Source organism: Agelaius phoeniceus, chromosome 4, assembly GCF_051311805.1.
Source record: "Agelaius phoeniceus isolate bAgePho1 chromosome 4, bAgePho1.hap1, whole genome shotgun sequence".
Classification (NCBI taxonomy): Eukaryota; Metazoa; Chordata; class Aves; order Passeriformes; family Icteridae; genus Agelaius; species Agelaius phoeniceus.
Window position 1 is genome coordinate 71,520,511 of NC_135268.1, and position 22,661 is coordinate 71,543,171.

The 22,661-nt window shown below is 47.3% G+C and overlaps 1 protein-coding gene across 1 annotated transcript in view; it reads left to right on the top strand.

Annotated features, from left to right (window-relative positions):
* The window catches only part of ADRA1D (adrenoceptor alpha 1D), a 46,273-nt gene extending 24,008 nt beyond the window's left edge, over positions 1-22,265 (top strand). Inside the window, exon 2 of the mRNA XM_054633468.2 lies at positions 17,962-22,265. Coding sequence (XP_054489443.1) covers positions 17,962-18,530 — 569 coding nt within the window. The 3' untranslated portion in view covers positions 18,531-22,265. The remainder of the gene's footprint in view (positions 1-17,961) is intronic.
* Positions 22,266-22,661: the final 396 nt, after the last annotated feature.

Genomic DNA, 22,661 nt, shown 5'->3' on the forward strand with positions numbered 1-22,661 from the left:
TGCGACCGAGGAGAGCAGCCAGGTTTGGAAAGAACCATCCCTCAAGGATTTCCCTTACACCTTGCAGTGAGAGGTCCAGGGAACCTTCACCCCAGCTGAGCCACAGGGGGGAACAGCTCAGGGAGAGGAATCCTGAGGAGGGAATGGAGAAACAAGGTGATCCCCTACCCACCTGCAGGAGAAGCAGAGCTGGTGATGGCAGCACTGGGATGGAAAAGGCCCCAGTGCTGGAAGCTTTGCAGGGCTCCAGTTGCAGGGTTTGCCAGCTGCTTGCAGGCAGGGCTGCCCTGGGGTTGATTCTCCTCTTTGGGGCATGGCCAGAGATGAGCTCGTGCCCTTTGTCACCTGTCCCTGAGAGTGAGATGTCACCACAGGGAGGAAAGCACAGGAAAGAGTCACTGGCAGGCGCTGCTTCCTTGCCCTGACAGGCAACAGAGAATATTTTGATGGGGATCTTCAGAAAGTGTCCCTAAAGAAAGCATTAGGTGTGAGAAGGAGAAGGGAGATGTTTATTTATAATAAGCCTTGAGGGTTTTTACTTCTCTTGATCTTGGTTATCCACGTTCTGCTGGATTGAGAGGGGAAAGCTCACACATCAGGAGAAAGGCATGTTAATAGAAAAGCTCTTTTTCATGATGTTTTCTATTAATACATCTGCTTTTCCAGCTCCTTGGGAGGGCCTTACAGCCACTCCCAGGTGGGCTGTGTGTCCCACAGGTACAAGGCTCTATCAGCAGTCAGATACCCAACACCACAGGGACAGCCCAGGCTGCTCCCCAGAGCTGTCCCCAGAGCTGCAGGGCAGTTTCAGCATCTCACAGAATCACCACAGGATGGTTTGGGTTGGAAAGAACCTCAAACATCATCCAGTTCCACCCCTTCCATGGACAGGGACACCTTCCACTGGCCAGGTGGCTACTTGGTCACTTCCAGGGATCCAGGGGCAGACACAGCTTCTCTGGGCACCCCGTGCCAGCGCCTTCCCACCAAAAAAGAGAGGATATTCTTCAAAATATCCAGTACTCTGAATGTCACACGTTGATTTCCTCAGCAGAACAAAAAAAAAATGGAGTTTTAATGTTGCTGGGACCTGAATCACTGCTCACAGCTGGCGCAGGGCTCTGCTCATGGCATTCACAAGGTCTTGCAGACCTTGACACCTGTGCCAGCGAGTGGCAGCAGCTTTCTTTGTGAGGAAGGGCCCAGAAAGGCCTCTGCAGTGCTTGTTTCTTCCCAGCTTTGTTTGCTCTGGGTAATTATTGCTGCACCAAAGGATATTAAGTCTGGACGTGAGAGCGCTGCTCTCAAATATCAACAGTGTAGTTCATTGTAATTAATTAAATGCTGACATGATCCCCCAACAAGCAAAACCTTCATTATGCTCAAATTAAACCCCCTGACACTCACTGTCAGTGCCTCCAAGTGCAATGGAATGCATAGAAATGCAGACATCACAGCACACGTGTGGAACACAGGGAAAGATCTTACAGCAGGGAATAAAGGTCACTGCTATTCCTAATTAAAGCAGTTTCTGGAGCAGACAAGCAGTTTCTTAAATAGTTCTTGTCATGTCTGAAGTTCTCTGTGTCAGGATAATTTTTACAACTCTTTCATATTCAAGACCCACCACGTTTTGGGATGGAGTTCCAAGGTTTGGAGGGATTGCTCTGACTGTCTGCAGTGATTCACAGAAACCTGCAGCCCTCAGCACCTCATTCAATAATTTTTTCAGCTCCCCCATAACTCAAAGACACGTTTTGTCCCTGAAGAGACACTCAGAATTAATTCAGGACTGCAAATAATGGAGAACCCCTGCCTCCAATTATGTTTTTCCCAATTGTTTTATATCCTTGCTATTACAAATGGCTGCTTTCCTCCCAGAGTAAATTTATCTAGCTAGAACTTCAAGCCATTAAATTTTTCTACCTCTCTTGGCTGGATTGAAGATATGTTTGCTGTCAGGAGCAGCTTCTCCTGTATTTCACCATGAAGTGTGAGCAAATCACTTCAGTTTCTCCTGGGTAATGCAAATACATCAAAACCCTTTAATCTCATGGTCTAAGTTGAGTTTTCCAGACCTTTGTGTTGCCTTGTAGAGCTCCTCAGAGCATTTTCTCTCTCCTTGGCTCTTTTTCTGCTCTGTGGGCACAGAAAAAGGATGTGATTTTCCATATGAGTAACCTCCATTTTTCACTCTTTCTTGGTCTCATTCACCTGCTCCCGTTCTTGGCATTTTATGATCTGAGCATGAGTTATTTTTATAAATTCTCTGTGACATGTTGCTCCTAGGTGAATCACACCTGTCTTTTTGCCAACAGCCCTGACAGCCATTCTGTGAGGGAAGTGACTGTAAGAGCAAGTCATCCACTTGTTCCTGGAAGGAAAAAACATTCCTCCAGTGAATCATTTAACCAAAATATTCGCACGTGCTGCTGCTGAGGGTGAGCACAAATACTGACCCAGAACTGACATTATTGCTAATAGATTCAGTACTGGGCTTGATGCTGGGAACTCTCATGTCCAGAAGATATTTTCATGCTTAATGCCTGTGAGTTTAGTCAGAGTTCAGTGTGTAACAACCTCTAAAATCTGTGCCACAACCTTTACATCAGGGGTCATCACACGGCTCAGCTTCACACAGTAGTACAGAATACTTAATTATGAACAGGTTGATAAAATCAAAGAAGCAGGTCAGTGGTGTTGTCTGAGCCAGATGGCTTCAGTTGCCAGGAAATTTGCTCTTTTTGGATATCTGGAGGAAATTTGTAAGGGATCTTCATTGGAGGCAAACTCAGTTTTTCCTCACAGCAAGAGTAGAGTCTCCTTATCCAGCCTTAAATTCATCACACAGAGAGGGGGCTGAACAGCTCTGCTCAAAGATCTTCTGACCAAGACACCCTGGGGACCAACTGGGACCCCCCCCAGTGTCCCCCCAGATTTTAGACAGCACTGCTGGAGGAAGTGCACAAGCACAGCCAATCTTATATGGCGTGGGGTTTTTGTTCCCTTGAAATAAGAACACATCAAAGTGAACAAAGAGGGAGATGGCAACTCAGGAACTAGTTGGTGATGATGGAAAAAAAGAGAGGATAATAATTTCCTGGGGTGATTCCTTTCTTGATAAGGGCTGTCCACAAAAGCAGCACTTTCTCAAAGGGGAGTTTGAAAGCCTGCCTAGAGTCACTTGCCTGGAATGAGAAGTAAACGTGCAAAATTTGAATATCCAAGAGCTAATTAGGAATCAAGGCCATGTCAAGGCAGGGAGAGTTCCCCATGTGCCATGTCTGATATTTCTGAGCAGGGAGTGAGGAGCATGGGAGCAAAGAGACTTTAGTTTGTCCAAGGAAAAGGTGGAAGAGAGGCAGACAGAACCTCATGGGCAGTGCTCAAAGTGCCATGAAAATGGAATGCAAATCTTCATCCTTTCCCTTCAGGTTCAGAAATTAAAAAATAAATAGGGATAGGGCTGAGATGGAGCAGGAAGCATGTCAGTGGAGAGAGAGCCTCATTATAATAATGAGACACTTTGAGACACTCTTCTCTCCTCAGCAGAGATCCCATTACCCTGTGCAGGCATTTAAGCCAGGCAAATGCAGCATGGGTTTTGCACTCCCTCTCCTGAAATACCTCCTTAAAATTCCCTGTGGCTGTAAAGCTTGTACAAAACCACCGTGAGGTAATGGTTCATCTGCTCCCACATTTCTTGGTCCTTCCCAGCATTGTCTCTGTGCTTGTCCCAGGCTCAGCTCTTGGGAAAAGACAACCAGGCAGCCAATTTTTGCCTCTTGTGTCAAAATACATGGCTTAAGTGCATCACTGCTGAATAACCAGAGAGGAGCCACCTGCTCTAGTGGTCCCATCCCTGCCCATGGCAGGGGGTTGGAATGAGATGATCTTTAAGGCCCCTTCAAACCCAAACCATTCCATGATTCTGTGGTCACATCAGACAGATGTAAGAGGGTTCCTTCACCGGCAATCAGTGCAGCATTTTACAGGAGAATTTATCCCTCCAAGTTAAGGGCTTCAGGAACTGTTGGGAGTGATGAGGATGTTGTTATCTCACCACTCCTGATATATTTTTGGAGCTCAGTTCCACTGACCCATTGTTTTCTGAGAGAGGGGGGGAAAAATGTCTCTTTTTGAAGTGCAATGTGTTTAGAGCTTCGTATCAGCTGAAAAATGTCTTCCAGGGCTGGGGAGAGACAGACCAACTCTTTGCTATCTCCGCTGAATATTTCCAGGCTGGGGCAAAAGACGGAAATATGGTTTGGGGTTTTAAGTTTCCCTTCTTATCACAGGAAAAAAACACCAAGAAAGAGAAAGTGAGCGATGAGAAACCATGGATTTTTCCATGCAAAGTAAAGCCAAAAGGGCTGTGCCTTGGAGCCGAGTGCGGAAACAGGGCAGGCGTTGGAGGATTTTCCCCTCCAAGCCTGAAAAGAAATAAGAAGCCGGCTGGCTGATCTGGAATAACCCCTCCTGAGCCTGCGGAACCAGCCACAATTTTTCGTCAGAGCTGAAAATACCCACCTCCCCCATCCTTTTTGTTTCCCCCCACCCTTTCCTCCGTGACGCCACGGTGCGGCTCTCTGGAGGATGCTGTCCAGCATCCATCAGAGCTGGCAGTGCTGGGAGGGGACATGGGCTGCAGTGCCAGGCTCCAGTGACGTCCTGTCTGCCCAGTTCTGGTACAAACAGAAAAGCCCTGGGGGCTGGCACGGTGGAAATGTGCCGAGGAAGCTCCCACACTTCCTCCCGATATCGCGGTTTCCCAACGCTGACATCCCAACGTTCTCCCCAGCATTCCCAGCCATCATCCACCACCGTGGCTCACTGTGGGGTCCTCCCAGACCATTGGGGTCACCTCTGTTGGGGTGCTGGCCACACTCAGCCACCCCAGTGAGTTCTGCTTACCGCGAGCTTCAAATTGAAGCTTCAAATTGAAGTCGGGATTTGCGCATTTTGCGCTGGGTACAATTTTTTTTCCCTGAGCTGGGTTGGTCCCAATGAAAAATTGGCTTTTTCCTCTGTGCAGCACAGATCTGGCCTCGCTGAACATAAAATGCCATGTGTTCCCAGCAGGATTCAGCCCTTCCAAGGCCTACCCTGCAGCCAAATCTGATCTACATATTTACGAGCTTGTAAACAGGACGGGGCGGGTGAGTTCACATTCTTAGAAAACCAAGTGCAGAGAAAAGAACTTCTGAGTTGGAAAAACAAAGAGTAGTCTTGGGCCCAGCCCAGCAAACACAGTGGCTTTTCCAAGACTTGGATGGCTTGCTTGAGAATCATTCCACTCCATTCCTTTTCCACAGGATTTCCCAAGCTTACCTTTTCATTTGGGAAAAAAAAATTACACATTCCCAATGTTTCTGAGCAGAGCGGAGGGGGCAGCTTGATAGAAAAGGGACATTTTATCTTGGAGGTGAGTGGAAGCCAGACTTGTGTTTGCAGAAGCCACCAAAGAACAACAGTTCCTTGCAAAGGGAAGTTTAAGGAAGGTGTTAAAAGGAGTTGAACAGCAGAAGGCAACTGGAGGGTTCACCACGAAGCACCACTGTCAATAAATGCAAGGGGTAATCTGGAACTGTAATTCCCAAACTGTGCTCTCCAGACCTTGACAGTCCATGAAGGCCTGATAAATGGTTCATGGAAAACTGGAGTATAAGGGAGCCAGCCAGCTCTAGAAAATTTGAGGATTAACAGTTTGTCATGGAATTATGGAATCAGTTGGGTTGGAAGGGACCTTAAAGATCTCATTGTAGTCCTGGCCATGGGCAGGGAAACCTTCCACTAGCCCAGGTTGCTCCAAGCCCTGGCCTTGGACACTTCCAGGGAAGGAGCAGCCGCAGCTTCTCTGAGCAAGTGGTTCCAGAGCCTCTCCACCTCCTGAGCAAAAAATTTCTTCATGGTAACTTGTCTAAATCCCTCTTCTTTCAGTTCAAGGACATTTCCCCTCGTCTTATCAATGCCCCTGGAAAATCAATGCCTGTTGTTGGATTTTTGCCCATGAGACATTCTACCTCTGGCTTATTCCTGCTGAGATGGCAAGCAAGTCAGCTTGTCTGTAAATGTTTCCTTTCCCCAAGCTGGTCATCCTGGCTGTGCTTCCCCACGGTGTGCTCAGGGAAGAGATTCCCAGGCTCAGGCGCAGCATGAGCTCAGGATGCTCCAGTTTGGAGCACGGAGAGCCCCAGGAATGCTCCTCTCTGAGCAAGCTCTGCACTGCCCTGGAGGGAGCTTAGCAACCCCACAAGGCCATTGTGTTCGTTCAGATCCCAAGCCAGATGGAAATTTTCTTTTTAAAGGCTGCCCCAAGCGTGTTTCCTCTGGTGAGCCATCCCAGCACGGATCTCAGCCGTGCTCAATCCATCAGCACATGGATCCCACTCTCCTCCCTGCTCAGACAGCAGGACAAGAGCTCTTGACAGGCAGCTCGGTTGCCCTGACTTTTTCCTTTTCTCAGGAGACTCTTTTTTTTTTTTCTTCATTTGCATCTGGTAAATAAAAGCCTTCCTGATATCTCCCTTTGGATTTGCCAGACTGGTCAGTCTTGTCTTTTTATTTTTTTTTTCATTAATTTTATTTATGTCCTTTGCTGAGTCTCATGATTCTAAGATTTGTTTTAAGCTCCCCTCTGGGGCTGGAGTCAGGCTATTATTTGTGAATCAAGGAGCAGGGAGTTGGACACACATATATCTTTCCCAAGCATGAGGAACATTGCAAAAATATTTTGCAGTACCTTTAAGGGAGTCTGTGCTAAAAGTCAGATGTCAAACGCCTACATCTTCATCTTCCTTTTAATTTTGTGATTAATTTCAAAGTCCATCTTCCTGTTCACCATGCTTTATTCAGCACTATCTGTGTCCTGAATCTGCTGCCCTTCTTGGGCCTTCTTCTTGGAGGATGAAACAAGCAGCTAAAAAGGCAATTCCAGGGCAGTGTTGAAGTGAGTTGGATAGAACAGCGTGATTTGAGGGTATGGGCTGGAATTAGATGGTCCTCAAGGTCTCTTCCAACCCAAACCATTCTGTGATTCTGCCATGGAAGCATTGCCTTAACCATTTAAAAGATTTATTACAGAGTTTGGTTTGCAGTATCCAAGCCCAGGTCTGGTGTCAGAATTTCTCTCCCTTCCCTCTGCCTAGTCCTGCCTGCGTAGAGTCCACAGAGCTCCTGCTAAAAATCAAGAAGCAGGGAAAACTTGTGGAATCACAAAATATCAGGTTAGAAGGGACCTGAAGGACCATCTGGTCCAACTTTTCTTGGCAAAAGCACAATCTGCACAAGATGGCCCAGCATCATGTCCAGATGAATCTTAAAAGTGGAACCCACCACTTCCCTGGGTAAATTATTCTGATGTCTGATGGTTGTCATGGTGAAAAATTGTGTGCAATAGAAATACCCCCAGGAATAACCTGTACCCATGACCCCTCATCTTTTCCAGGTGACTCCTTGTAAAAAGGGAGCCACAATTTCCTTGTAGCTACACAGTGACAAAACCTCCCCCTCAGCCTTCTTTTCTCAAGAACTTAGCAAGCTCAGTTCTCTCAGCTTTTCCTCACATGGCAGCTTCCCAGTGCTTGGATCATCTTCTTGGCCACTCTCTGGACCCTCTCCAGCCTGCCCACATATTTTTTCCCTGGTGGGGACCAAAACTGAACACACTGAGTGGCACAATTCCTTCTCCATCTCTGCTGGTGATGCTCATGTTGATGCAGATCTTCCTGCAGGGTGTCCCCCACTCCTGAAGTGTCCACTTCCTCATTCTGTTTGGTATTGATGCCTCAGGTTTTGGCTTTTCTATTTTTCAGATTCTGTGCTGCTTTAGTGTGTGGGTCTGAGCTTCATGTCAGGGGATGGTGAGCTCTGTGCACAGGGCAGGGAGACAAAACAATTCCTGCTCCAGCTGGGCACCAAGGACAGGATCCAAATCTCAGGCCCAAGAGCACAAACAACGTGGGCTGGAGAGAGAAAAACAAGAAGGATGGGACTTCACAACCTAAAGCTGTAATTGAACAATTAATTCCAAGATGCAAATGGAGCAGAACTGATCAAAGTGACAGACCCCGTGAGCAGTCGTGCATTTTGTGACCATTTTGGTTCATCTTGGGTGCAGCCCTGGCTGGGCTCTTGTGCTGCCCAAGGTGCATCCATTGAGGCCTCCTAATAAATCCCTGCTTTATTCTTTAGCTCTGTCCAGCCTCTGCTCTAGGTCAGCCTCCACAAGGCATCAGCATCATCAGGAAAATTCACCAGGATACAGCTGATCCCATCATCCAGCTCACCTGGGAGATGTTAAACAGCGTTGGGAGTGATATCAATCCCACTGCTGACAGGCTGCCTCTTTGGGAAGAAGCTTTTTACCACCTCTCCCTAGGTGTGCCCTGTCAGCCAGTTCCCCACCCACTGCACAGACCCGTTTTCCAGACAAAAGTGCATCAGTTTCTCCAAGAGACTATGGAAAACCATATGGAAAACCTTGGAGAAATCCAATCAGACAAGATGCACCACTCAGGGCTTCTTTTGGTGCCATCCACTCTGTGCTGCAGGTACAGTTTCTCCTTACAGACCTTGGTATCAACCCCTCTGCAGTACCAGGCCACAATTCCTGGGTTATTCCTTGGTTTAAAACATGGCTTTCTTCTTTAGAGGTTCCCTCATGAAAGATGCAATGTGGTGTGTTCCTTGCAGGGCCAAGAGGGTTTTGTGCATGGGAATCCAGGTCTTTGGAAGGAGGATGCAATGGATGAAATGACATTCTAGGGATTTGCTGATGATGATTTCAGCTGTGAGTCCCCAGGTGAAGGGTCAGCGCCCTCCCAAGAAAGATGGCATATAAGAGGATTTGGATTATTTAGCCTGGAAAAGAGAAGGCTTTGGAGTGACCTAACTGTGCCCTTCCAGCACCTGAAGGGAGCATACAAGAAAGATGGAGAGGTTATTTACAAAATCATGGAGTGACCGGAAAAGGGAGATGGATTACATTGAAAGAGAGTAGGTTTAAACTGGGTATTAAAAGAAATTCTTCCCTGTGAGGGTGGTGAGGACCTGGCTCAGGGTGCCCAGAGAAGCTGTGGCTGCCCCTGGATCCCTGGAAGTGTCCAAAGCCAGGTTGGATGGGGCTTGGAGCAACCTGGGATAGTGGAAAGTGTCCCTGCCCATGGCAGGAGGTGGAACTTAAATGATCTTTCAGGTCCTTTCCAACCCAAACCATTCCCTGATTGTATGATTGAACCTTCTTTGTATCCCCTTGTTGGGTTTTTTTTAATTTTTTTTTACTTTTGTTGAGATTGGGATTGAAGGTACTTGAGATGATAGTTTGGGTTTAGACTTAGGTGTTTATTATTTCTTTTCTATGTTATAGTTTCACAGCAGTGAGTTCTGTAGTCTTTTATTAGCAAGGTACAAAATGGTTAACTATTTTTTCTTATAAAGTCCTCTAAGGTTAAACTATTTAATTAAGAAATGACACATAAATTATTTTTACTTTTAACTTAATAACTAATTACTTGAAGTCTGTAATGCAGACTTTTTTGTCTAAGTACAAAATATTACTTAAATTTATGAAGAAGAAGTAACAAGGTAAAGAAGAATAACTGGTTTCTGCTCTAAAACTTCTATTTTGTTTCATATATGTTACTATATTTTAAAACTCTAAGTCCCCTTCACCTCATATCAAAAAAGCACATTCCAAATAATATTCAGCAAATCACAAATTTTATTTTGGTACAACTTGCTTAGGAATCAAACTAAGAGCAGCTATACTGTAAAAAAAAAAAAAAAAAAAAAAAAGAAAGAAAGAAAAAAAGGGGAAAAAAAGCCAGTTTATGATCTCAAGCCCCTGCCTGGAGCAAGAGCTGTAGAGCACAGCAGAGCAGAGTAAATACTTCACAGGATCTTGCCCAAAGCCTGTCTTGTGCCCCATGCATGGTCCTACAGCAAAATTCCTGTCTTGTGAAGTTCAGGATCTCTGGCAGAGCAGGGGGGCTGTGTGGCAGCCCACCAGCCTGGATCTGCAGGGTGGAGCAGAAGCTTTGCATTCCCTGCCCTGTGATGTGGCACCAGGGCATCTGGAGGTGGTTAAGGGAGCACAGTCTGCTGGGGCAATGTTGGCAGGCTGCAAAGTCAATCCCTTTTTTTTTTTTTTTTTTGAGGATGGGCTCTGGATTAAATTGTTCCCTGGACCAAATTTATCTGGAGGGGTCTGGCTGGACCACGCTAAGCAAGTTAGCAGTATTCAAAATTCTTGAAATTACTTGTGATGTTTCTGTCAGGGAACAGCGTAGAGGAACCTGTGTGGCTTTTCACTTCACCTTCCACTGGTGAAATTCTTCCTTGATCAAAGTCCTGTCCCACACAGGGGAGAAACTGGTGCATGGGAAGCTTTGGCAACTTCTCAGAGAGCATCAGACCACCAGATGATCGTGACATTGAGGGTGAAATCCACCCACCAGGAGTAACCTTGAATGTCTGTGATGAGCCAGGAGTCTGAGTCCAGTCACCTGAAACTGCTGTGATCCATCTGCCCTGTGGCTTCTACTGAGGATGAGATAGATCACCCCACTCTCATCACAAAATTTGCCCTCTAAGCCAGTGACTGTAAGTGGAGCCCCAGGACCTGCTCAGGTGCCTGAACTCAGGCAGGTGATTCACACAGAAGCCACAATTTTGAGGAAATTTGATGCCTCATAAACATCCTCACATCAATTACTCCCACCAGGCCAAATTCCCAGGATTACTCTGAGATCATCTCCAATATTTGAGGGGAATAAAGGGCAATTTTGGTCAAAGTCCTACTGATGTGCAGCACCTTAGAGAAAAGTTTTGGGGACATCACTAGGACCATACTCCTAAATGTTGGGAGACAGGTTTGGGGGCCATGAATTTGACAGTGAATGACCAGAGCAAGGCTCTGATCATTATCCTCCTCTTGCTGACACACAAACTATAGTATTTGCAGGGATCCCCAACGAGGGGAGAGAAGGATGCATTTGACTCCATCTCATTAGAAGGTTAATTAATTACTTTATTATACTATATTATTTTATACTATATTACATTATGTTACATTATATCTAAACTGACTTTTCTAAGTACTCAACTCTGCACACAACTGCTCTGACTCTCGTGACTGTCAGCTGAGATAGGCCCTGATAGGCCAAGGAAACAAAACACCATCACTTTGGGTAAATAATCTTCATATTTTGCACAAACACAGGCCCAGGAAATGATAAGAATTGTTTTTCCTCTCTCTGAGGTTCAGAGAATGTGAATCTCAGAAATATTCTTGGGAAGCATTGTGCCTTGCTTTTCTCTGGGAAGAGAAATGTGGCGACAACAACCACACTCAGACCTCTAGTTTGAGATCCTGCTTGAGACTGTTGGTGTGTTTCAGAGCCCTTCACTGGTTTCTCCTCCCTCTGCAATCTGCCAGACAAATGTTTCCCTGATCTCCATCACACCTAAAGCTTCCCTCCCTCCCCAGCAGGGCCCACACACCAGGTTTGGCATGGCCAGGGGCTCTCCAGGAGCACCTCTCCAACCATGACATGGGACAAAACACTGCCTAGAAGGTCAGCAGTGGTCAGGGCAGTGGTGGCTCCTCCCTGCTTCTCTTTGGGCCAGAGCAGGATGCACCTAAATGGTGGGATACAGGTTTGGGGGCCATGAATTTGACAGTGAATGACCAGAGCAAGGCTCTGATTCATTATCCTCCTCTTGCTGGCCCACAAACCATGCTCAGACCTCAAATTTGAGATCCTGCTTGAGACTGTTGGTGTGTTTCAGAGCCCTTGACTGGTTTCTCCTCCCTCTGCAATCTGCCAGACAAATGTTTCCCTGATCTCCATCACACCTAAAGCTTCCCTCCCTCCCCAGCAGGGCCCACACACCAGGTTTGGCATGGCCAGGGGCTCTCCAGGAGCACATCTCCAGCCATGACCTGGGACAAAACACGGCCTAGAAGGTCAGCAGTGGTCAGGGCAGTGGTGGCTCCTCCCTGCTTCTCTTTGGGCCAGAGCAGGATGCACAAGTTGGACTCACAGGCAGCAGGGAGACAAGCAGGCAGCTCATTGGGGCTTTCATTGGGAAGCTGCAGCTTATCTGTGACATTGTTTATGGGGTTGGCTGGAGAGCTGACAGGCCTGAGGAATTCCACCCGATATCCCAATGCCATCATCCTCCAGGGAAAATGCTGGAGTGGCTGTGAACATGCTGTCCTCCTCCCCAGGCCAAGCAGCTCTTGGATCCATCCTAGCAGGGCAGTGAACTCCCTGACCACTCCAAGACACACCAAGGAGGTGTTAACCCTCTAGGGACCCTGACATGCCTACAAATACCCAGTGGAGGTGGCTCATAGAGAACAGAGGAGAAGGTCAGGAAGGACCAGTCAGAATCAGAGCCCCACCACTGGGAGAAGTCCTTGCTGAAATCCAGCCCCTTCTCCCACAGCTTGGCAGCTGCTCCAGGGAGGTTGTCTATCCTGGGGCCCAGGAAGGAGCTGGCAAGGAGAGATGCAAGCTGGGTATTGAGCAGAAAGGGGCAGCTCATGGTTCTTTTGGAGCAGATTTAATTAATTTACTTTTTGAGAGTCAGGAAAAAAAAAAAAAAAAAAAGAAGGAAGAGAGTGAGGGTCAATTTAGGTTGGATACAAGGGAAAGGTTTTTGAGTATGAGAGTGAGGAGGCCCTGGCACAGGGTGCCCAGAGAAGCTGTGGCTGCCCCTGCATCCCTGGAAGTGTCCAAGGCCAGCTTGGGTAGGGCTCAGAGCAACCTGGGACAGTGGAAGGTGTGGAATGAAATGGGCTTTATGATCCGTCCCAACCCAAACCATTCCATGATTCTCTGCCTTCCTTTGGCCAGGAGGACCCACAGTGAGCAGCTGTGGTACCTCCTGTGCCAGGGCTTTTCCTCTGTCAGCTGGATTTCTTCTGACCTGCTGCTCTGATACCTCCCAAGGCAGTCCTCAATCCCCTCCTGAACCTTTAAGACACATCCAGGAGAGGCTCAGGTGATGGCACACCTGTCCCCACCACAGTTCTAATCCTACAGATGGATTTCTGGAGCTTCCTAGCTCAGAAACAGTGGTTCACACATTGGTAATTTTTTTTTTTTTATTATTATTATTTTCCATGAGTTTGGCCAATCAATTTTTACCTCCTGCTTGCAGGGACATGCACAGCTGAGCAACCTGCTGTGAGATGAGCCATGTCCTCTTCTTAGCTGTTCACCTGCCACCTCCTGTGGAAGGTTTTACCTGTCCTCTCCTGTGATGACACCTGTAAAATCCAGCTCTCCAAAAGCTATTTTTTTGCAAGCCCATTCCTGATACAAAGCCCACACCAAGCAACAGCAACCCCTTTATCAGTGTTGAGCAGCCCTGCTGGTCCTTGCATTTCCAAGTTGGGGCAGCGCTGGGACATGACTTTGTCCCTTTGTTCTTCCCACCTCTCCCATGTCTGCAGCATTCCTGCTCCATGGACTATTCAGGACATGCTGCAAAGCAGGGATCTTTTACAACAAAGATGCCCTTGCCAGCTAAGCCTGCTCATGAATTCTGGCTGTACACTGGGAGCCAGGGCCAGAATTTAGATTGGACTGGCTCCATTTGCATTGGTGCATTTGTCTTTTTTTTTTTTCCTTGTTTTGCTTTATTTTTTTGAGCTCTGAACACTGGGACCAGCAACTCTGAACAATCCAAGTGATATCACCTTCCAGTGAGTCATGGGGAGGGCAGGGTGGAGAAGGGCAGGCGAGGAGAGATCATGAGATTGTGTCAGCTCAAACAACCTAAAAAAAATGGGAAATGTGTTTGGATACATGGAGGGCAGATTGCATCCACTACCTCCCACCACAGAGTGTCACAGTTTTAGTTTTGGGAATTGTGCCCATAGTTCCAGAGATTTTTACCTGCCTGGTTTTCCCCAAATATGAGCATTAACAAGTAACAATAAAAAAAAAAACATTAACAAGTAACACATTAACAAGTAACAATAAAAAAAAAATTTAAAAATTGTATGAGTACATACTTTATTGGCTCGACTTCTGCATCACCAGAAAACTGCAGTTCAATCTTCAGATCATGCTTAGTCTGTAACTTTAGTCACTTTGCAAGCTGCAAACAGGCTTTTCCTGAGCTCACCTGCAGCCTTCTTAATTTCTGAATGGTCCTGAAGACAATTATTTAGGGTTACAACAGGAATTATTTAAGGTTACAACAAGACATAGAGCCCTTGCCCTGACCCAGCTCTGTCAGATTCAGATCTTGCAAGGTGTGGGATGATCTTTTTATAAAATGGTGGAAGGAATAAAGTCCCCAGATGGACTATTAAGACCCCAGCATTATTTTTTATTATAAATTCTGATGGTTGTCCCTAAGGTGGGTGTCACCATCTCCTCCTCCCTCACCCCATGAGGTGCTGAGCTGGATGCCCAGGAGAGGTGCCCAGAGGGCTGATTTTGAGTGCTCAGCAAATTCTCCTCTCTAACCAAGACCAGGTTTCCTGTTGGATTGTGACAGATCCCACAGAAATCATATTTCCTCTTCTTTGATGTTGCCCTGTACTGGCCTTGATGCTTTTGGGGCCAGATCACCAAAAATTGCTCTCACACTAAGATAACAGACTGAAGTGCTGGTGCTTCACTCTGTGTTGCTATTATTCATCTTTTACTCACATTTCTGGACCTTGGACACATCCTTCTGTGTTTCCTGAGTGTCCATCACTCAGTACTGACTTTCACTTATGTATATAGAAAATGTCACAAAGCCCAGCCCAAAAACCCTCAAAGTGTTGTTGCATATTCGAGTATATGAAAGCAAGAGCTGATTTCTTTGATTTTTCACTCATTCCTTTAAAAAACCTCTTAAATTCTCATATGTGGAGCTTCCCAGTGCCCATCAGAAGATTCTGATGCTCCAGCATGTGCAGAGGAGCCATTCTGGGGATTCCCTGCCCAGTTCTGTTCATCCCAGGGTGAGGAAATGAGGAAACTGTGGCTGCACTCAGGACACGTCCCTTCGAGGGGCACGCTAATTTGCATGGTAATGAGGATGCTAATGGGCCCCTTGTCTTTATATGTACACAAGGTTCTCACTGGGTGAAAACCAGCCAGAGTTGAATTTCAGAGAATTCATAGTTTCTCTTCCTTTTCAATTTGTGTTTTCTATCTGGATGCAAAAGACAAAGCACATAGTACAGAAACTGCATTGTGCCCTGAACTGCTAAACACCAGATAGAAATTATTATTTTAGCAATCATCAGGCTGTTTAGGCAACACCAATCTCTTAAGTAGCCTGGCTCAAGCAGTAATTACCAGCTGAATTTAAAAAGAGACCCTTCTTTTATTTGCTTTGTTACCATAGTTTTTTGTTTTCTTTTCCTCTCTCTTGAAGCTAAAAAAAAAAATGCTCCACAGAGCTGCAGCTCCTCTGAGAACCCAGAGCACGCTGCAAAAAGGGTTCACAGCAACACTGTGGGGAGTTCCTGGTCATTAACCCTTTCTCTGTGGGGAAACTGAGGCAGGAAACCTCTCCCTGACAAGGGAATAAGCAGGATTGCATGTTCAGTTCATCTTCCTAGGTCCAATTTCCTGGCACATCCATGGTTCCTGTAGGTCCAGAGGGGTGGGCTGGGGGCACTGTGAAAAAAGGGAGAAGGTGGGATGAAAACTGGAGGTGTTGTGTGGAAGGCAAAGGGGGATGGCCCCAGCAGCACTGGGGGGGTTCAGAGCTGTCACTCAGGGAGTTTCTGGTGGGGTTAAAATCAAAACCTGTGATTCCAGCAGCCCAGAGCCAACCTGGAAATCTCAGCACTGTCCCCAAGAGAATAAATTCCTTTAATCTGGAACAACCAAGGTGGGGTCACTGCCCACAGAACTGAGCCCTGTGTTAAGGGAGCTTACAGGGAAGGTGGAGAGAAACTATTTATGGGGGCATGGAGTGACAGGATGAGGGGGATTGGCTTCAGACTGACAGAGAGCAGGGTTGGATGGGATATTGGGAAGAAATTGTTCCCTGTGAGGGTGAGGAGCCTGGCTCAGGGTGCCCAGAGCAGCTGTGGCTGCTCCTGGATCCCTGGAAGTGCCCAAGGCCAGGCTGGACAGGGCTTGGAGCAGCCTGGGATGGTGGAAGGTGTCCCTGCCCATGGCAGGGCGTTTGGGACAAGCTGATCTTTCAGGTCCCTTCCAACCCAAACCATTCCATGATCATTGCTCCATTCAAAGCCACCACCAGCTGCTGCTCATTCAGCTGCAAATGCCTTCATTTCCAGGAAGGCCCTGAGCCTTCCCAGCACAGAGATGTCAGTCCTGCTCACAGTCCTCATTCCATGCCCCCTTCAGCACACACTGACAGCCAGCCTGAGCTCCTGCCTGCTTTGGGTGGGCCTGCAGCAGATATTTAATCTGCTTTGCCTGCCCAAAATGCTGGTATGTGTCTGTGTTCTCCCACACACCCGTGGTGGAGCTGCCCACGTACCTAATGTTGAGTCTGGCTGAAACTTCTCCACTTTTTAGGGATGGGTGTAGAAAAGGTTTGCTGGAACCAGTTCTCTGAGCTTCCTGGAGGATGGTTTTCCTCCAGCAAACAGCCTGGGGAGATTTTATGTAGTGTCAGTCATGAATTTCTGGCTCCTGGCACCTGTTTTACTGTTTTGACACCAGGCTTAGGAGCGCAGGGGAAAATAATAATGATATCTGGAGTTAATGTTATTTACTAAAATACAAATTAACGCTCAGTCACATGGTGGCATGATTTGTCATCTGGAGCTAAAATTAAAAGAAATTAAGGCTGAGTCAGAAAGTTATTTCAGATCCAAGTGGGGAATGCTGTTCCGAGGCCATGTGGGAGCAACACTGACATCTTCTGGCTCAAAATAAATATTATCTCCAGCTTTTTCATGGAGAAAAACACTGGGAAACTCTGCAAAAACCTAAGGAGGAACTGGGTGGACAAAAGTGTTTTAAAGTATCAAGGACAAGCTTCGGGGCAGTGGATATTGTCTGAGCCCATTTAACAGCCTCCCTTAGCATCACCACAGAATCTGAGCAGAGGGTGTGTGACACTGATGACCCAAAATACACGAGAGGAGGATGTGAGGAGGTGTTGCTCTTCTCTCAGTGCAGGTGACAGGGCTGTGGCCATACTTTTATGCTGAAGTCCATAAGTCTGGAGGCAGTAAATTACCTGAAAGGCACATTCCACCAGGCCAGGTTGCTCCAAACCCCATCCAACCTGGCCTTGGACAGTTCCAGGGTGAGGAGACACAATTTCTCTGGGAAACATGTTCCAGGGTCTCACCACCACCACACCATCAGCCTCTTCTACACATCTCCCCTCTTCCAGACTGGATTAACCCCCAGCTTTGTGACTGACCTACATAAGGGCTCCCTGGGCTGTTTGCTGGAGGAAAACCATCCTCCAGAAAGCTCAGAGAACTGGTTTCTGTGACTGTGTTCACAGGGGTCTTAGGACGAGGGAAGAGATGAGGATCTGACTCCATGTTACAGAAGGCTTGATTTATTATTTTATGATATATATTATATTTAAACTATACTAAAAGAATAGAAGAAAGGATTTCATCAGAAGGCTAGCTAAGAATAGAAAAAAAAAAGAATGATAAAAAAAGCTTGTGGCTCTGACTCTCTGTCCAAGCCAGATGGGCTGTGATTGGTCATTAATTAGAAACAACCAACATGGGCCAATCACAGATCCCACCTGTTGCATTCCACAGCAGCAGATAACCATTGGTTACATTTTGTTCCTGAGGCCTCTCAGCTTCTCAGGAGGAAAAATCCTAAGGAAAGGATTTTTCATAAAAGATGTCTGTGACAGGTTCCAGCCAAAGCCTGGCTATTACTTCCCAAGGAAACTCACTTCCTTGTCAACCCCCGACACCTTATTGCCCTACTCCACCACATCCTTCCACTTCCTCTAACCATGTTCCTTTCAATCTCTCCCAAGGCTCTTTCTTCCCGTCCCTGAAGCCCTCGGAAATCGTCTTCAAGATCATCTTCTGGCTGGGATACTTCAACAGCTGCGTGAACCCCATCATCTACCCATGCTCCAGCAAGGAGTTCAAGCGCGCGTTCATCCGGCTGCTCAAGTGCCAGTGCCGCCGGCGGCGCCGGCCCATCTGGAGGGTCTACGACCACCACTGGAGAGGGGCCTCCATCAACAGCTCAGTGCAGGACTCAGAGACAGACCTACGGCCCAGGATTAACACCCTGAACAGCTCCTTCATATTTAACTCCTCCTTCCAGGAGAGAGGCGGTAAGAGGCGAACGCTCAGCTTCAAGGGCTGGAAGATGCTGACGCCTTTCCAGAAGCCGGCGTCCACCCAGCTGAAGGAGAAGATGAACAGCCTTTCCAACAAAATCCGGGGTGGATCCAGCAAAGGGGGGGCCACAGCCACCTACAAGACAGAGGTGGAGTCTGTCTCAATTGGGATCCCTCATGATTTCACGGAAACCATCGACTACCAAACCCATGACTTAACAGACTGCTGTGGGCTGAGAGAAACAGATATTTGAAGCCTGTGGGGCAGCTGTCGATGGTTTCTTTAGAGGTATCTAGAAGAAACATGGAGGGATACCACCTGTGGGTCTGTCAGGCAGGCTGGAAGCAGCGATCAGGTATTAAATGCAGTTGCCCAAAGGTTGTCCAAGCGTCCCCCAGGCGGAGCTCAGCCCCTTCTGTGGGGTTATGGGTTCCTCAAATTAGAGCCAATGGCAAATCCCATTCTAAAAAGCCACAGCAGGAGGAGAAGGTGTGGATATGACCTTAGGGCAAGAGCTGTCTCCTCTGGTGGATAGTTGTCTTTGGCTTTGGAAGAAGCTGTGCAATTAAGGGAAACCAGGATGTCTCCTTTGCCTTAAAAACACCACAGCGAAACCTAATGGAAAGATTGAATCCCAAAAGTTGCCAACCCTGCCTTAGTAAACGTGCTCATGTCTCCATTCAGAGGCAGCAGCCAGGAAGGACCCTGCCAAGCAGGAGCTGGCAGCTGATCCTTTATGTGGGTGGGTTGGGATCCTGGAGGTCCTGAACAGGACATCCAGATGAGGCCTTGACTTTGGAGGGAGAGCAGACTGGGGTATTCCCAAGCAAGGTGGAGGGATCCCAGCTCTCAGTCATCATCTCTGCAGTGGCCACAGCTTTGGCCCTTCCACATCACCTGGTTTTAGGCCAGAGGAGTATTCCAGATGTGCTGCCAGGGGGTGTACAGGTCTCTCTCCTCTAACTCTATCCTGTGAAGCATTTTGCATTTCACTTTCCAGTGAAACACTTGCAACCCACCTTGCTTTAGTGAACATCCATCCGTGACACACAGAGAAACCAGCTCCTTTTGGTGTCAGTCACCCCCAAACCTTCCTGTCCCCTTCTTTGCTCTCGTTTTTCTCAAAAAAACGCAGGATAAAAAATGCATCCCAGGGGCTTCACTCAGGACAACAGGAAACAGCCTCAAGTTGTGCTAGGGAAGATTTAGGCTGGATATTAGGAAGAATTTCTTCACTCAAAGGGTGGCCAGGCACTGGACCAGGCTTCCCAGGACAGTGGTGGAGTCACCATCTCTGGAAGTGTTCAAAAGACTGCGAATGTGGCCCTGGAGGAGGTGGTTTAATGGTGAATGGGTGGTGCTGGGTTGATGGTTGGATTCCATGATCCAAGAGGTCTTTTCCAACTGTAATGATTCTGTAATGAAGGTCCTCAGCCAGCCTGTGCTGTGGCTCAGGAAAGGTTGGGATGGCTGAGTTGGGAAATTTGCATTCCCACTGCCCGTAGAGTCCAAGCTGAAGTGGAGCTGAGGTGCAGCTGGAGCTCCCTGAAGTAGAGGGATCCTCTCCCCAGTCAGGGTCACACTCATGATCCGTCTCCCAAGGGACTTCCCACATGCTTCATGCATCAAACTTCTGGTGGCTGCCAACAATTGCCTTGGCTGTGCCAAAAGTAATGACAATTAAAGTGGGTTTTTCCCTGCTCACAGTCCCAGAGTGTGAGCACCCCTCGGGAGGGCACCACAGCCTCCTCCAGGAAACTCCAGGATCTGAAGCCATGGCAAGCCCACCTTGACCAGGCAGCTCAGGAAATGGTGACCCAAACTCTGCTTGGCCGTGGATTGCAGGCGCTGGTTTCAAAAATCAGAGTGGTTTAATCAAATTCCAGATAATGAGCCCCAAGGAGCGACCGTCAGGTTAAGCCACGAGCAGGAGACACGCAGGTGATGGAGGCAGAGGAGGGATCTGAGGGGAAGTGCCTCAAGCCAGGGAACTAAAGAACATGAATGGGAAGTCCTGAGGGGTGGAAACACGGCACTGAGCGTGTCCTGGGTGGAAACTGCTCCACACCAGCAGTGCCCCTCAAACCCTTTCATGGAAGCCTTTCATGGAAGTGCCTGCAGCACATCCAGCTCATCCCACCAAGGGTGGCTGCCAAAGGAAGATTAAAGGTGCCAGGCACAGCAAGGAGAATGTCACCTTTCTTTCTGATGTTCTGATTTGCATTAAATGAAAACAGGACAGGAGGGAAGTTGGAATTTTTTGTTGTTTTTTAACTCTTTTGTGCAGTGCATATTGGGACAAGATATCTGGAGCTGGCCCTGTCTCAACACCCTTTACATGATGCAGGACAAACTGGACCAATTATTGCACAAATACCAGCAGATCTTGTCCAGATATTTTCCTCCCAGCAGCAAATCCCAGCACTTACACTGAACTCAGACTCACAACCACCTGCATGTTCCCCAGCTCTGCAAAACCAGCCTGAGGTTGCCAGCTCTGCCCTACCAAAGCAGGGGACTTCCCATCACCCCATGGGAGCTTCTGTGGGGAAATAAATTTTTTTCCCCTGGTTTATTTGGCTCTGAAGGGAATTGAGGCTTTGCAGTGATAATGGGGTGGCACAAAAAGTCATTTTTAGTGTGAGGACTGCAGCTGCCACTGGTTTCCTGGGTGTTTTTGGGATCCTGATGGGAAGCACTGGGGATGTGGCAGAGAAGGGAGCAGGGAGAGGACACCCATGACCAGACAGACAGACACACTTCACTGTGTTTATATAAATGTGTCATTTCCAAAATGCCAGGCATTCTCCTACAAATGGGCAAACATCCCTCTATAAATGAACATTTAGCAAATGCTGGCAAGCAGTGCACTCCCATAAATGAGCTGGTATTATAGCTGACACTTCTCCCTGACCTTTTCAATATTTTTTTTCTTTTTTTTTTTTCCAGTATTGAAATATTTATATTTACAGCCTCCAGCTCCTTGAAAGCTTTTTGAGAAGGAAAAAAGGAGGTTTGCTGCCTCTCCATCCCAAGTCTTTACAGACCAACAAGGGAGAAAATAAAGTCAGTTCAAGCACACACATGGCACACACACACTCATGAATGCCCAAATTCTGGCTCAGTTACTCACTGTATTTGATCTGGCCCCAAGAGATGCCCTGGAAGGAGCTGTAGGAAAGCCTTGAGCTCTGCTCTGCTGCATTCAGGCAAAATTCTTGGTTTTCACCCTGCTTTGATTTGGCATCTTGCATCAGAAGCAGTGCCAGGACTGGACTCTGAGGCTGCTTATGCAGAGCTTCCTTTAGAGGAGACAGGGCTGTCTTTGCTGGCAGGGAGGAAGGAAAACTTGTATGAAATATGACCTGAGTGTCTGGAATTGAGCATTTTTCCTTGAATCCCCTGATTTCCAAGCTCTCCCAAGTTTGGAAAAACGGGCTCAGACTTTCAGGAGGTAAATTCAGTCCAATCCCACAGATTTCCCTGGATCCACAAGGGTGTGACCAGCTGAGGGAATGGCCCTGTTCCAGCAGGTTTTCCAGGCAGGCCATTTCCCAAAGCACCTGCACCTCAGTTATCCATCAGATCCCACCTCATTGCACTGGCTCCATGTCACAGTTGCATTCTCAGACCTTGCTGCTCCAAGGAACCAAGGGTTGGGGGTGGAAAATGAGATTTTGTGTCACTGGACTCTCCCAGGTCCACGAGGGAAGGAAGGTCCCTGCCAGCCTGAGCTGGGCTGCAGCTGGGTTGCATTACTATTGTTTACAGTGTGTATATAAGTGTACATTTTCTTTAGCAGAACGTTGGAAATTTTTTATGTATAGATTTTTATTTTTCATCCCCAGATGTATTTATTAGCCGGAGTATTTCTGTTTTGTGTTTCAGGTTCTGCCAGATTGATGTAAGCTCTATGAAACAGAATGCACATATTTTTGTTTGTTTGTACCAAATACATGCACAAACCTGTCTAAAATGTTGCTGTAAATTGTTGCTGTGTCTGATTTTTAAAACAAGGGTTATAGGGGATGAAGGAGGGAGGAAGAAAAGGCGGAAAATTATCCACTCTTGCTTATTTCTCTAAGACATTATTTTTGCAATTTCACAGGGATACTCTTTCCCACTTGGAAGAATTAATGATAAAAGCAAGTCAAGAGAGGACACTCAGTTTCTTGACACACAGGCAGGAAGGGATTGCACCAGCCACATCCAGAGAGCGGCTTTGGATTAGATATTAGGAAAAAAATTCTTCCCAGGCTTTCTAGGCAGGCCCTGGCACAGCGTGCCCAGAGAAGCTGTGGCTGCCCATGGGTCCCTGGGAGTGTCCAAGGACAGACTGGATGGGCTTGGAGTAACCTGGGATAGTGGGAGGTGTCCCTGCCCA